Source organism: Rhinatrema bivittatum, chromosome 4 (assembly GCF_901001135.1).
Source record: "Rhinatrema bivittatum chromosome 4, aRhiBiv1.1, whole genome shotgun sequence".
Classification (NCBI taxonomy): domain Eukaryota; kingdom Metazoa; phylum Chordata; class Amphibia; order Gymnophiona; family Rhinatrematidae; genus Rhinatrema; species Rhinatrema bivittatum.
In genome coordinates, this window is record NC_042618.1 from 289381824 (window position 1) to 289398053 (window position 16230).

The 16230-nt window shown below is 46.7% G+C and overlaps 1 protein-coding gene across 2 annotated transcripts in view; it reads left to right on the forward strand.

Annotated features, from left to right (window-relative positions):
• The window catches only part of ABCC9 (ATP binding cassette subfamily C member 9), a 976112-nt gene that overhangs the window by 280664 nt on the left and 679218 nt on the right, over positions 1–16230 (forward strand). For both annotated transcript variants that reach the window (XM_029600177.1, XM_029600176.1), the window contains exon 13: positions 2560–2702. In XM_029600177.1, the coding sequence (XP_029456037.1) occupies positions 2560–2702 (143 nt within the window). The remainder of the gene's footprint in view (positions 1–2559; positions 2703–16230) is intronic.

A 16230-nucleotide genomic window follows, 5' to 3' on the forward strand; every position in this document is an offset into this window, starting at 1 on the left:
ATTTCAGGGTTGTGTAGGGCCTTGTGTAGGAGTGAGAGGGTCTTATATTGAATGCATGATGCTATCGGGAGCCAGTGTAATTCCTTTAGAACAGGTGTTATGTGTTCGTTTCTGAGTGTATTAGTTATGATCCGGGCAGTTGTAGAGTCATGCATTTAGAGGAGGAGGGAAATATATCATGTCTGGTACAGCATTCCCATATGAAGCTGCTGCCATGGACTGACCCTCCTACTATAAAAACAAGTACTCCCTAGTGGTCTGTGTGGATTTTGATTCTATTGCCAAATATACATTACCCTTAACAACCTCCGAGAGATGAATTAGAGATGCTTTCAAGAATTCAATATCAACATAACTATGCTTTGTCACAGACATGCTAACTTTGGGTTTGGGAAACAATCTTGTTTGTAAAGAGCAGGTTACATCTATTAAAAGATGGTTTGACCATTGGACTTTCTGAATTTTTATTTGAAGCATGTCCTCAATAAATTGATTATTGTTCATGAAGACCAAATCCAATGTTATCCATGATTATGCTTGGGCACTTGACCAACTGCTTCCAACCTAAACTTGACATTGTAGATAGAAATGAATCAATAGCAGGAGTTAAAGGGGTTTGGTCTACATAAATTTTAAAATCGCCCAGGACAATGGTATGTGCCAGCTCTACTTCCAAATCTGCCAGAAGTTCAAACAAGGAGGAGATATTGAGCAAAAGCTGTCTAGGATGACAGTATAACCGACAAAAACGTATTCATTCAGTTGTGACAAGCATAATTTCTAGTGGCAAAATGGATTCAAGGTTAATTAGTTTTTGTTGGAGAACATACTTAATGATGACCATCAGTCCACCTCTGTGCCTATAAAAGTTAATCGTGAAAAGGCCACATAATCAGGTAGGCAAATCTGATTCAGAAGAATTGAATCTGATTCGAACAGCCAAATTTTTGTTAGACATAGACAATCTGGGGTATTATTCCTCAGCAGATCATAAATAATTATATGTGTTTTTTATTTATGGATTGAGTATTAAATAATAAGAAAGATAATGCTGAAAGGACAAGCAAGCATTGGGAGATAGAGGATTTACAGGTATCGAGTAAGAAGACCAGTGGCAATCAAGATTTTTCTTGGAATTAATTAGCTCTCTGTAATGAGCACGACCCATAATGGTAGGTATTAAATTAAATTTACTTCGAAACTAGGGTAAGCTTTCTCAGCCATGATTCAGATAATGAAAAGAAAAAAAGAAAACAAGAGAGAAAAATGAGGTGACCAATATCTGGGCAGTCATTGCCCTTGTTGCACACGAAGGGGCGTACAAAGGGGCCCTTTTGTGCACACCCCTTCATGCTGATGACAAATGCACATGCCCCTCTGGCCTGTGGAACCTCTAGCATCGCTGCGATACAATTATGTTCCTACACTAGTGATGTCAGTGTGCCGGGATCAAAGTTCTTCCGGCTGCGAAGCACTGCACATGCTAGGGCTGGGACAATCCAGGCAGACAGATGCTCGCAAGACACAGCACAAGTGATACAGAAGTGGCATTGGAGGATCAGGGGCAGGCAATCCTTATTCTTTTCCTGGAGAAGGAGAGATAGAAGAGCCTACTTTGCAAAATTTAGAGTGCAAGTAATGCGGAAAGCATCATTTTAGAAATTCATATTGGGCGCCTGTGTGATTTTGCTATGAATGTTGGGACTGTAAATGTCTCAATGGCTGTTAGATATAGATATCATAGAGGTAACACTGGACTCTAAGCATCTGGGATGGACTGGAGCGCTAGAAATAAAAGATTTTATTTTTCCAGTCCTGCTGCAGCAGCATCATCTGTGTTTTACATCCTTGAAAGTATGCCAGGGGACTTCCATGTGATAATATATACTTAAATCACTGACAAAATAGCAGCTGCCACACTTACTTATGAATCCTAGCCTGGAATTCCCCTAGACTGCCCCTTTTTTGCCCCAGTAAAATATACACAGAAAAACAAAAATATGCATTTACTTTTGAGGGTTATAAAATAGAATATAACTACTTATGCATGTGTATGCTATTTTTATACATGAAACCTCTTTGAAATTCAATCCATTGTGTGCTATTTCCCGAAAACGAATAATATGAACATTTTTTAATTTAAAACAAACCCAAACAAAAATGCCTGCTTCAGTTTGGTTTTTTTTTTTTTTTTTTTTTACAAATGTGCATCCTCCTTTCTAGTTGATGACTGCAGCCTTGACATACTTATGTTCTAGGACAAGGGTGAGAAATCGCAGTACTATAGGGCAACTAATGTTAGAATTTTTTGAATATCCGTAATGAATAGCATAAGAGAGATTTGCATGCACATTGCTTCCATATGCAAATCTATTTCATGCATATTCATTACGGTTATGCTGAAATGCTAATAGGTTGATGGTCCTGAAGAACCAGAGTTACCCTCCCCTGGGCTAAGAAACACTTTGATGTTTATAATATTTCAGTTCTTATAGTATGAAATATTAATACTAAATTGCAAGTGAACTGTCTAATATGCATATTTTCTTCTTGTGATAGACATTTGTGACCCATGCTTATGTGAGTACAACCTCTTTAACACCAGCCAAGGCCTTTGCATCACTCTCATTGTTTCATATCCTGGTCACTCCACTTTTCCTGCTCTCCACTGTGGTGAGGTTTGCAGTCAAGGCAATTGTAAGGTATGCAATATTATCAATTTTCTTAGAAGGATTCATAAATATTTAAGGTTAATATGAATTGAAAAAATTATTAATGAACATTATGCCAAAAATCTAATTTCATTATTGCTGCTATAAATATAATATTTACATGCATTTTTACATTATTTCCTGATCTCTAAATTGTCTCTGAATTTGCTTTCTATTTATTTTATTTATTTATTTTATTTTGGGTTTTTATATACCGGCATTCGGGAACGCAGTCCCATCATGCTGGTTCACATAGAACAGGGGTGCATCATAAACATAAACTAAAAACAGTGGTGCGGAAAATGCAGTTACATATAACAGGGAGATTGGAACTTGGCAAAGAAAGAAGAGAAAGGACAGGTTATTAATTCAAACATGTAAACAATAATGGAGATAATTATTAATGATAAGTAATAAAATGATTAACCTTTAAATAGTTTTTCTTTTATTCTGGAAAATGAGCAATTTCATTAAACTCTGTCATAGATGGATGTTGGTTTTGACTGTCATCAGGAAAACAAATATTTTGATTTGTTCTCCTGAGAAAAGCACTCAAAAACTGGGCAGTACAGAGTGAGGTGTCTGATTAGCTTATTTTTGTTGTGATTTTGAGATGGTCTGGAAGCTGCTAATGGCAAAAAAGACTAGGGTTATGGTAACTTAGAGGTGGTCAGGCAAGGATTGATCTTTCAGTTTGGAAAGTCACTGTTACGAGCGCGCGCGGGCGCGGTTGTCGTAAGCGGGTGGTGAGCCCTTGGGCCACGGCAGGACTCAAGGAGAGGCCCAAGCCACACCGTGGGAGGTGAGCTGAGCAGGCATGGTGAGCCAGGCAGGCAGGAACAGAAGCAGGGAGTCCGACCCTCAGCCGGACCTGCATGCCCATGGTAGCCAACACGGGGAAGTTGACTAATGAACGGTCCTCCGACTGTTCCCGGCCCTTTCAGACCTGCCGCAGGGAACAGCAATGGGCAGCAGGCCGGACAGAGGCGAGGGCAGACAGAGTCCTTATACAGAAGACGTCAGACGGGGCTGAAGCAGACATCCAAGACAGGCTGAAGCAAGACACTGAAGACATCAGGGCAAGGGCTGAAGCAAGAAGGAAAGGTCCAGGCGAGCAGGAACTCCGATGCTGGGATACTCACATCCGAAGCCCCTTCGGCTGGCAGAAGCTCAAGAGCCCGTGGGACGAATCCCTCCTGTTGGCCACTCCAGGGCCCAACAGGACAGAAGGCTCAGGAACCAGACGAGGACGAAGGTCAAGGCAGAGACACGAAGACATCAGGAACATCAGGCAGAGACAGGACAAGGCGCCATCAAGACATGGAGGACCTGGATCAGCTAGGTTACAGGCGACTGTAATGCTCAGATCCAAGGCGCGTTGCAAGTGAACAGAAAGTCCTTAAATACTGGAGGTAGAAGGCAACTCCCTGGGAGGAGCTTGCCAGGACCGCCCACCGCTGGTCCTATAACTGGGGTAGAGAGCTGCGGGCCAGCCCCTAGAGAAGGGCATCGCCGAACAGGAAGTCCAAACGCAGAGGCATGCAAGCCACAGGCACAGCTAGGCCTCTCAGGCCCTGGAGCTGTGTCTGCTTGGCCTCCAGCCCTGTAGTGCTGTCTCCTGGGCCTCCAGCCCTGTGGTGGTGTCCCTCGGGCCCCCAGCCCTGAAGCTGCCGCTAGGCCTCCAGCCCTGAAGCTGCCACTGGGCCTCCAGCCCTGCTGCTACTCCTGAGCCCTGCTGCTGCTACTGCCTGCTGGTTCCAGCTACTGCTGCTTCCTGCTTCCAGCCTCCTGCTTGCTTTTTCGGCCACGTGTGTCCTAGTGGCCTCTTGTTTTGTCACCCCTCCTACCTTCCCTTCCTTTGTCCCATGCTAGTAGTCTCCGGCGCCCTCGCAAGGGGGCGCTGGGGTGCAATGGATTCTCCTTCCCTTTCTTTAGTTGTCTGTTTCTCCCTGTTTCTTTAGGGGGCGGGGCGGCCTTTGGCCGCCCCCGCCTCCCCCTTCCCACAATAGAAGAGGCATGCAAGTCACAGGCACAGCTAGGCCTCTCAGGCCCTGGAGCAAGTCCCGGATGGAACGTAGGTGAGGCCCAGGCTTCAGAGCGGCCTCTGGAGGAAGGTAAGAGACCTCCTGTAGCGCAGCAGCAGGGGGGATCGCAACAGTCACAGATGCCTCTTCAACTGCAAAGAGAAGTATTCAATGGTTTCTTTATAAAACTTGAACCTGAGCAGGACTTCTACCTCAGACGGGTTAAAAAACTGTGTGCTGGTTCTATATATACTGTTCATGGAGTACCATCTTATCCTCTGTCTCTCACTTCGTTCATATTGATTCCATAATATCCAGCTACACTTTCACAGGGATCCCAGTTGGGGACTCTCTACATTTATTTTTATTTATTTATTTAGAGATTTTTATATACCGTGGCACGTAAAAATATACATCACCTCGGTTTACAGTAAACAATAAATTAGCATGTGGATATATTTTCTGAAAACTGATTTTGTTTTGGGAGGACATTCCTAGAGATTCTTCATCCCAAGTTCCATTTAGAGAGGAGCTGTTTTTAAGCTGCTTTAATTCATAATCTATGAAATTGAATTGCTCAGACAGCGTGATGAGGAAGATGTGGGTAACTAATTGGTTCCAAATTTTTAGAGGAAAAAGGAGAAGTGAGTCACCCATCTGGTACTCATGATCAGCTACTCGCTGTGGAAGTTCCCATCTGATACCATAGGAAAGAGGAGAGATAATAATTTAGAATTTCAGGAAGGGCTGTGGATCTCAAGTATTTCAAGGGGAACCATTAAGGGAAAGGAATTCCCTTAGCCGAAGGTGCCCAAAGGAGCTTCATATTCAGTTCAAAGATCAGGAAGATCCTAAGGGATGGATCACAGTTTTATCTAGACAAAGACACAGGTTTACAGATTTTGGTACCTGGATGTGTACTCTAAAAAAGACAAGTAGAAAATGCCAATTTTCATGTTGGAGCTATTTCTTCAGTATTATATTGGAACACCAGTATTGCATCTAGTTTCCTCATTAACCTTCATTAAGGACCAGTTAGCTAATGTCTAATGCCCAAAAGGTGATAACCTTCCTTCCCCCTCTCCCTCAGTGGCGCCTGCATCAGAAAATAGAATAGAAAAATGGCCAAAAAATGAAAATGGGGCCTCCCACTCCTCCCAACTACCCAGAAAAATGCTGGGACCAGGATCCCCCTGGCCTCCACATACCCAGTCCAGTGGGGATCCTCTGGCAAGGCCTAAGTGCAGGCCAAAGCCTTGGCCTTGTGTAGGCCAAGTGTTGCGACCGTCGCTGCCCAACGTCTTCACTCCACCCACCTTACCTCTTTGGCAACTCCCTCTTTGGTTGATGGAAGTTTGGCTGCCATGTGTCATCTTGCCAACCTCCTCCGTCGTCCCCGGACCTACTAGATGCTGCCTTCTGCCATGTTCTCCTGAGGCCTAAGGGCGCGCGCACGGTGCAGCCCTGACTCGAGTACCAGTGGTGGCGCAAACCTCAGGGGCGTCCCCCTGAGATGATGTCATCTTCACCAGATATTTAAGGTCTCTTGTTTTGCTAGCTAATCGAGTTAGCAAAGGGTTTCCTACCTAGCTGCCTCCAGGTATCGCTGCGGATGGGATTCCTCTCCGCTTACCTTGCTACTCTGCCTCCTCGGACTTTACCAGGGGTACCCGCTCCTTGGGGGCCTCGCTCTCTCTTGCTTTTCAGGTTACAGTCTGGAACCTGTACTTGCTCCTCGAGGGCCCACGTTCCTGGACCTGCTACCGAATATATCTTTTGCCAGGAAGTCACCGCTGCCTACAACACCAGTGAGTTACCATCTTTCTCTCAGAGCTTTCCCTGGAACCAGGTACTCGCTCCTTGAGGGCCTACTTCATTCCAGCTCCTGGGCTGTTCCAAGAGACTATTGTGTGAGTGTTACCATCAAGGTTCTGTTCCTGAACTCTGCATACTCTGCCTACACACTATCTCAGTTTCTCTACAGCTCAGCCATCCTGGGATCGCTGTTCCAGTGCCTGAGGGGCTACAGCCCAGCCGGGCTCTTCCAGCTCACTACTGCCACCTCTGGTGGTTCTCTAAAACTGTTTAAGAAAAGAACTAGTGTGTGTCTGTCTCCCAATTCTGAGCCTGACTGGTGGTCCCTCTCGGGATCTTCCCCCGTGGGCGTGGTCATCTGCCACTGGCCCAAGGAACCACCCACAATTATCACAAATAATAACACCAAGGCTACAGTAGGTTGCCGCAATCTCAGCCTTGGCCTATGGAAGGCTGATGCCTCAGCCTTGGCCAGTAAACTCATCTATATTACCTCATTTATACATATATATCTAATTCATTCTTGTTTAATAATCAATACAGTACTGTATTAATTAATTACTTTCCTTATTTTAAACAAAAATCAGGGAAGCAAACCAATTTGGCAGTGCAATAATAATGGGAGATTTCAATTACCCCAATATTGACTGGGTAAATGTAACATCAGGACTTGCTAGAGACATACAGTTCCTGGATGTAATAAATTATTGCTTCATGGAGCAATTGGTTCAGGAACCAACAAGAGAGGGAGCTATTTTAGATTTAATTCTTAGTGGAATGCAGGATTTGGTGAGAGAGGTTGGGCCACTTGGCAACAGTGATCATAACATGATCAAATTTAAACTAATAACTGGAAGGGGGACAATAAGTAAATCTGCAGCTCTACCACTAAACTTTGAAAAGGGAAACTTTGATAAAATGAGGAAAATAGTTAGAAAAAAACTGAAAGGTGCAGCTGCAAAGGTTAAAAGTGTTCAACAGGCTTGGACGTTGTTTAAAAATACAATCCTAGAGGCGCAGTCCATATGTATTGCACACATTAAGAAAGGTGGAAGAAAAATAAAACGATAGCCATCATGGTTAAAAGATGTGGTGAAGGAGGCTATTTTAGCCAAAAAAACATCTTTCTGCATTGGGGAGAAATAGCATGAGATTTTCATAGAGGAATGCTAAGCTGTGTGCATAGGAGTCAACTTTTCAAAATGATTGGGGGTTCAAAACTCAACACAAATTACCCCCTCCCTGGATACAATAAGGGAGTTTTTTTAATATTGGGGTTGCTCACGTACCCACTGCACCCACAGAACTGGCGGCTCCTATGGCTGTGTGCACATTTTTACTCCGGTTTGTGCCCACATTTTTCTGAGCGCAAAACTCCTTGTTACATCGGGAGAGCAGTTCTATGCACAAAAATGTGCACAGAACGATGCGCTGATGTAAGCACAGTCTAGGATGCCTTAGTACATTGGGGACTGTATAAGTTTAATTGAATAAACCACTTTTACATTATTTTTTGTAGGCCAGCCCGTGTTTCATTTCACCTAATGCTTTAAAAATAGTAGAACATTTGTAGAATACGAAGTGTGAAATAAAATTATATGAAAGAAAGTATAAAGATGTATATGAAAGGAAGAGATGTACATTAAGCTAAATGACAGTATGAATTTTGTCTAGGTTAATGCAGGGGTTGGGTAGGGCAACGTAACATTTATTTTACTTATTTGATTTAATTTCTGACTTTTAGGTACTTCACATCTGTAATCGAAAAGTATTCGATGGGGGGGGGGGGGGGAGGGCTGGTGTGCACGGAGCAGGAGAGAGACCTTGGGGTGATAGTGCTTAATAATCTGAAGTCGGCAAAACAATGTGACAAGGCGATAGCTAAAGCCAGAAGGATGCTGGGCTGCATAGAGAGAGGAATATCGAGCAAGAAAAGGGAAGTGATTATCCCCTTGTACAGGTCCTTGTGAGGCCTCACCTGGAGTACTGTGCTCAGTTCTGGAGATCGTATCTTCGAAGGGACAGAGGTGGTCCAGAGAAGAGCGACCAAAAAGGTGGAGGGTCTTCAGCGAATGACTTACGAGCAGAGATTGAAGAATCTAAATATGTACACCCTGAAGGAAAGGAGGAGCAGAGGTGATATGATACAGACTTTCAGATACTTGAAAGGTTTAAATGATCTAAAGACAATGACAAACCTTTTCCATTGGAAAAAAATCAGCAGAACCAGGGGTCATGATTTGAAACTCCAGGGAGGAAGACTCAGAACCAATGTCAGGAAGTATTTCTTCACGGAGAGGGTGGTGGATGCCTGGAATGCCCTTCCAGAGGAAGTGGTGAAGACCAAAACTGTGAAGGACTTCAAAGTTGCGTGGGATAAATACTGTGGATCCATAAAGTCTAAAGGATGTGAATGAAGAGAAGAGGCATGGGGGTAGCTTGCAAGAATTATGGCTACTACCTGGAGATTAATACCCTTATTCAATAAACACACTCACTGTTAATGCAACTCCGGCATTGCTCTATCCTTCAACGGCAAGAGGAAATGTGGAAAAAAAGGATTTGCATTCACAAAAAGACCAGGGAGTAGCTTGCTTGTTGCGGCGGTTACTACCCCAAACCAAATGAGTCTGATACTTCACTTCAATGCATATCCAGCATAGCTCTCTGCTTCAATGGCAGGGGGGAAAGAGGAAAAGAGGATTTATATTCAGGCAACAACCAACAAGGAATGAATTACATAGTCTGGGCAAACAAATAATTATGGGAGTAGCTTGCTTAAGAACATAAGAACATAAGAAAATGCCATACTGGGTCAGACCAAGGGTCCATCAAGCCCAGCATCCTGTTTCCAACAGTGGCCAATCCAGGCCATAAGAACCTGGCAAGTACCCAAAAACTAAGTCTATTCCATGTAACCATTGCTAATGGCAGTGGCTATTCTCTACGTGAACTTAATAGAAGGTAATGGACTTCTCCTCCAAGAACTTGATACAGCAGTTACTACCCTGAAACAATTACCTGCTCATTCACACGTTTCCAACTATCATACCCTTCTCCCTTTTTCCCTTCATCTCACATAATTTTTACACTCTATTTCTCCCACTTCCCCTTCCGCCTCCCGTTCCCCTTCCCCCCCTCTTTTCCCCTTTTCCCCCAAAACAATAAGCCCATGGTTCCAAACCTTTTATATTTTTAATAACCTTATATACTAGCATTCTGTCTAGTAATTACCAATTTTATGTAAAGTTTAAAAATTCCATTTATTTTGATTATTTTTATTTTTGGTTTTAAATTTGTGAACCGTTTTTGACAAAATTTCTTTTTAAAAAACGGTATATAAATACTTTTTAAATAAATAAATAAATAAATAAATTAAGCAGTATACTTCACTGTAGTGGGGTGCCAGATGACAAGAATGGGCAAACCAAAAGGGGCCCACAACGGAAGTTAACCCACAGTTAATTAAGTTTGGCGGCAATTCCCATGCTTCAACAGCAGGGAAAAACATGATGACAGCGGGGACCAATTCAGGGCCCTGGACGTTTACAGAACTGGGCCCCAGCTATGTCATGTGCTAAGTAGGACCAAATGATTGGGCTTCAATGGCCGGGTATCAATAAAGATTAGATGATGTGATGAAAACACTGCTGAACTAGCTTAAATCTGGTCACCCTTTGTGTTGCTAGTCAGACAAATTTGCAAGTTTATAACGTGTGTGATGTTTTCAGAAAGCAAGGGTTTTAATAGCTATTTCATGTTCTATATAATTTGAACATTTAATGGAAGCTTGGGCTGTGGCCACAATTATCCACATAAAGATTATTCTTTGTAACCTGAGACTTGTGTCATTCATTTGAAATATTGCAAGGTATACCAATATGCTTTGGTAGGGAGGACACTTGCATCTTCACATACTGAGTCTTTTGCGACCCAGACCAGTGTCTGGACCAGGGCACAATATGTGTCTGCAGTCTGATGCCAGTAGGATGGGGTGAGGGGAAGGTGAAGGATGAGTCAGGCAGGGGAAGGGAGGATTGGATAGAGAACAGGTGATGCAGGGAGGGGGAGAGGAAGGGGAGACAGGTAGGTGACATAGGGAAGTAGGGAGGGGAGATGGTGAGCAGCCATAGAGCAGTCAAGCCCTTTAAAGTGTGAGCGTATTGGAAAAAAAAATCCTTTTTGCAGCTTACGTCCTACTGGCTGTTCCCATCCACCCATCCTATCATCAGGAGAATTGAGAAGGAGTTTAGATAGTCACAGCACAAGTGGGGTGGCCAGATGACAAGAATGGGTGAAGCAAAAGGGGCCCACAATGGACGTTAACCCAAATGCAATTGGGGCACAGTTAATTAAGTACAATGGCAATTCCCATGCTTCAACAGAGGGGAAAAACATGATGACAGCAGGAACCAAATTAGGGACCCGGACTTTTACTGAACTGGGCCCCGGTTAAGTCATATGCTAAGTAGCATCAATGGAATGGGCTTTGATGGCCAGGAATCAATAAAGATTAGGTGAGGTGACAAAGTCACCGCTGAATTAGAATAAGTCTGGTCACCCTGTATGTTGCTAGTCAGGCAAAGTTGCAAGTTTATAATGTTTGCGATATTTACAGAAAGCAATGTTTTTAATAGGTCATTCAAGTTTTATGTAATTTGAAGATTTAATGGAAGCTTGTGCTGTGGCCATAATTATTAGAGATGTGCATTCGTTTTTTCCAAATTGGACATTGTCCAATTCGGCATGTTTCGGTGACCCTGAAAAATGATTGGGATTTTCCCGTTTTTTCACAAAAATTTGTTTTTTGGATTAGTGTGCACTAACTCCCGGTTAGTGCGCACTAACTCCCTGTTAGTACGCGCTAACAAAAACTAACAAAACGTAACAAAAAATAACAAAATCTAATGGTTTTTGTTAGCGCGTGCTAACGGGGAGTTAGCGTGCACTAACTCAAAAATATATTGAAAAGTAAGGGTCCCAATACAGATCCCTGAGGCACTCCACTGCCCACTCCCTTCCACTGAGAAAATTGTCCATTTAATCCTACTCTCTGTTTTCTGTCTTTTAGCCAGTTTGCAATCCACGAAAGGACATTGCCACCTATCCCATGACTTTTTACTTTTCCTAGAAGCCTCTCATGAGGAACTTTGTCAAACGCCTTCTGAAAATCCAAGAATACTACATCTACCGGTTCACCTTTATCCACATGTTTATTAACTCCTTAAAAAAAGTGAAGCAGATTTGTGAGGCAAGACTTGCCTTGGGTAAAGCCATGCTGACTTTGTTCCATTAAACCATGTCTTTCTATATGTTCTGTGATTTTGATGTTTAGAACACTTTCCACTATTTTTCCTGGCACTGAAGTCAGGCTAACCGGTCTATAGTTTCCCTGATTGCCTCTGGAGCCCTTTTTAAATATCGGGGTTACATTTGCTATCCTCCAGTCTTCTGGTACAATGGATGATTTTAATGATAGGTTACAAATTTTTACTAATAGGTCTGAAATTTCATTTTTTAGTTCCTTCAGAACTCTGGGGTGTGTACCATCCGGTCCAGGTGATTTACTACTCTTCAGTTTGTCAATCAGGTCTACTACATCTTCTAGGTTCACCGTGATTTGATTCAGTCCATCTGAATCATTACCCATGAAAACCTTCTCCAGTACGGGTACCTCCCCAACATCCTCTTCAGTAAACTGTTGCGATCCCGGGTCGCCCCCGGGACCGGCACTCACCCCCGACACGGCCCCGATGCAGTTCCGGCGTCCTCGGGCCTGCACAGGCCTCCCATGCCGCGCTCCTGCTCCGGAGGAGCAGCCGGCGTCCTCCCACGGCTGGCCCTGCCCCCTAGGCGCGCGCGCGCGCTGGAACTCCAGATTTAAAGGGGCCAGCGCGGGAGAGCCCCGTTCCGCCTCCTGATGACGTCAGACGCTGCAGGGCTACTTAAGCCCTGCAGCTGCAGCTATTCCCTGCCTTGCAACGAGGTTCCGCAGGTCTCCTGCTTCTTAGTTGCTGCGTTCCTGCTTCCGACTGCTTCCTGCTGATCCGGTTTGGTTCCTGACTCTTCTCTGCCTCATCCTCCGGTTTGACGATGTCCTCTGATTCCTGGCTTGACCTATTTCCGTCCACGACTCCGCGCTTGCCTGCTCCCTGGTTCTGGTTGCCCTCCGTCTTCTGGTTCTGACTCGGTCCGCTTCACGACTCCGCCTTGCCTCATCCCTGGATTCTCCGCGCTGGTCTTCGGGTCCTTGCCTCAGATCTTCACAGTTCTTCATGGTTCCTGCTCAGCTGGCCCCGAAGACTCTCCTAAGTCCCAGCGGCCGGGTCCCTACGGGCACCTCCTGGGGGGGCTCCGGCTTCCAGGGCGAATCTCCAGACGTCCCAGTGGCCGGACTCTTACGAGCTTCTCTCGGGGGAGTACCGGCTTCCAGGGCGAAGACCTCCGAACCACCGGGCCAACACCGTCCTCACACCACCTCTTCCTTGAACCCTTGGTCGCATAGGGTTCCTCCGTGCTTCTTCATCCTTCCGACCACGAGTCTGTCCAGCCGCCTTCCGGTCAGGCCATCGGCTGCGATCCTTCACAGCGGTCCATCTCTGGTCCTGACCAGTCCAAGGGTCCACGAGGTTAACAGATTGCAAGGCCATGGACCCGGTGGACCTTGCCGGCCTAAGAGCTATTCCGGGCATTGCCCAGAAGCTACAACAGCAACAGATCTGCCTCGACACCCTGATGTCAACAGTGCAACGCCTGGCGGATCGTGTTGAGGGGGCCTCCGCCGCCAGCTCTGTGGCATCCACGTCCCAGGCCAGTACGGGTTCCACTGCCCCGGTACAGATGCCAGCTCCATCCCGGTCCTCAGGGGATCCGAAGTCGTGTCGGGGTTTCCTCAACCAATGTTATATCCGGTTTGACTTGCTGCCTGCGCAATTCCCCACTGATCGTGTCAAGACGACCTATATTATCTCCCTCCTAGATGGGAGACCTTTGGCCTGGGCTTCATCCCTCTGGGAACGCCAGGATTCCCGACTGAACAACCTAGTGCAGTTCATCAAATCCTTCCGGAGGGTTTTTGATGAACCGTCTCGCGCCTCCACGGCCGCCTCAGAACTGCTCCAGCTGAGACAGGGGAACCGGTCCCTGGAGGAATATGCTATGGAGTTCCAGACCCTCGCCACAGAACTGGCTTGGGGAGCCGACAGTTTGCACGGAATCTTCCTGGAAGGGCTCTCCCCACGGCTCCAGGATGAACTAGCGGCTCGGGACCTCCCGGACGATCTCCAAGAACTCATCGAGCTGGCCGGACGAGTAGATCGACGCATCCAGCGTCGCTTCCGGGAGCGAAGGTCCACCCAGGGACAGGCCAGCCGTAGGACCACACCGCCTCGGGCTCGATCATCACCACCTGCGGCAACTACCGTCCTGGCTGAAGAACCCATGCAATTGGGCCGGGGTCCTCTCTCTTCGGAAGAGCGGAAGCGCCGACGCTCCCAGGGGTTATGTCTCTATTGTGGTGGTAAGGGGCACTTCCTGGCTCGCTGTACCGAGCGCCCGGGAAACGCTCGAACCTAGAGTCTAGTGGGGAGCTGATTCTAGGCAATACTTCTCCGAGCTCCCCATGTACCGTTCCGGTAAGACTGTGTCACCCAGAAGGGGGATTTGACACCTTAGCCCTGCTCGACTCCGGGTCCGGGGGGAATTTCATCCTTCAAGACCTGGTACAACAGCTGCAGCTCGAGGTCCTGCCCCAGGAACCGCCCGTACGGGTATCTTCCATCCAGGGGACCCCCCTTCCTGGGACCATCGCCACCCGTACTCGCCCTCTCCAGCTTCAGGTCGGCCTCCTTCATAGGGAAGAGATCTCATTTCTCGTCCTAGAGAAGTCCATCCACCCGGTCATTTTAGGTCTGCCATGTCAGAGTGAACACTTGCCAGTGATAAACTGGGACTCGCTTCAGATCACGTCCTGGGGCCCTGCATGCTTTCATCGTTGTCTTCCTGCTCGTCCCTTATAGACACTTCCTCTCCTGGCAGCTCCGCTGACTGTACCTCCGCAGTACCACGCCTTCCGGGATGTCTTCTCTAAGGAAAAGGCTGAGCTACTTCCTGAACATCGGCCCTTCGACTGCGCGATTAATCTGCTGCCAGGGACCATGCCACCCCGTGGTAGGGTATACCCCCTATCTCTGCCAGAAACCCAGGCCATGTCTACATATATGAAGGAGAATCTGGACCGGGGGTTTATAAGACCGTCTAATTCCCCGGCAGGGGCCGGCTTCTTCTTCGTAGCAAAGAAGGATGGGTCTCTTCGGCCCTGCATCGACTACCGGGGTCTGAACCAGATTACCCGACGAGATCGTTACCCATTGCCCTTGATTCCGGAGCTCTTGGATCGCCTTCAAGGGGCCCGGATTTTCACCAAGCTGGACCTCAGAGGGGTGTATAATCTAGTAAGGATCCGTCCGGGAGACGAGTGGAAGACTGCCTTTAATACCAGGGACGGCCATTATGAATACCTCGTCATGCCGTTTGGTCTCTGTAACGCCCCGGCAGTGTTCCAAAATCTTATGAACGAGGTCCTTCGCGATTTGTTGCATACCTCGGTTATCGTGTACTTGGACGACGTCTTAATATACTCCCGGGACCTTGAATCTCATCATCAACAGGTCCGCCAAGTACTCCTGAGACTAAGAGAAAACCGGCTGTACGCCAAATTGGAAAAGTGCCAATTCGAACAAGAATCTCTGCCTTTCCTGGGATACATCGTCTCTTCAACTGGCTTCCGTATGGACCCGGATAAAGTCGCCGCCATCGAGAACTGGCCACAGCCACAGGGGGTGAAAGCGCTTCAACGCTTCTTAGGCTTTGCCAATTTCTATCGCCAGTTTATCCCGCACTACTCTAGCCTAGTGGCTCCTCTGACGGCCCTTACCCGAAAAGGTGCCGATGCACGAAGGTGGACTCCCACCACCGTACAAGCCTTCCAGGATCTTAAGAAGGCCTTTCTACTGGATACCTGCCTCCGACATCCTGATCCTCTGCGCCAATTCATTGTAGAGGTTGACGCCTCCGACGTGGCGGTGGGGGCTGTGCTGGCCCAATCTTCCAAGAGTGGCAAATCCCGACCCTGCTCTTACTTCTCACGTAAGTTCTCCCCTGCCGAGAAGAATTACGGTATCAGCGACAAAGAATTACTTGCCATCAAGTTAGCCTTTGAAGAGTGGCGCCAGTGGCTGGAGGGAGCCCAGCATCCTATCATAGTTTACACCGATCACAAGAATTTGGAGTACTTATGCCATGCCCAGAGGCTCAACCCCCGGCAGGCACACTGGTCTCTCTTTTTCAGTCGATTCAATTTCTCCCTTCATTATCAACCGGCGGTCAAGAATGTAAGGGCGGATGCCCTCTCCCGTGCTACAGAGACCGATAATACCATAGAACCGCTTCGGTACATTCTGGACCCGGCTAAAGTTCGACTGGCCGCTTCTGAAGTTGGACCCGCAGGGAAGACGGTGGTTCCAGTCCGCTCCAGGAAGAGGGTCTTAGCATGGGCGCACGATTCTCTCACGGCTGGACACCCAGGGATTGCCCGGACTCTTGAGCTCCTAACGGAGTTCTATTGGTGGCCGCGGGTCAAGGAGGATGTCCGTCTCTATGTACAATCATGCCCTACGTGC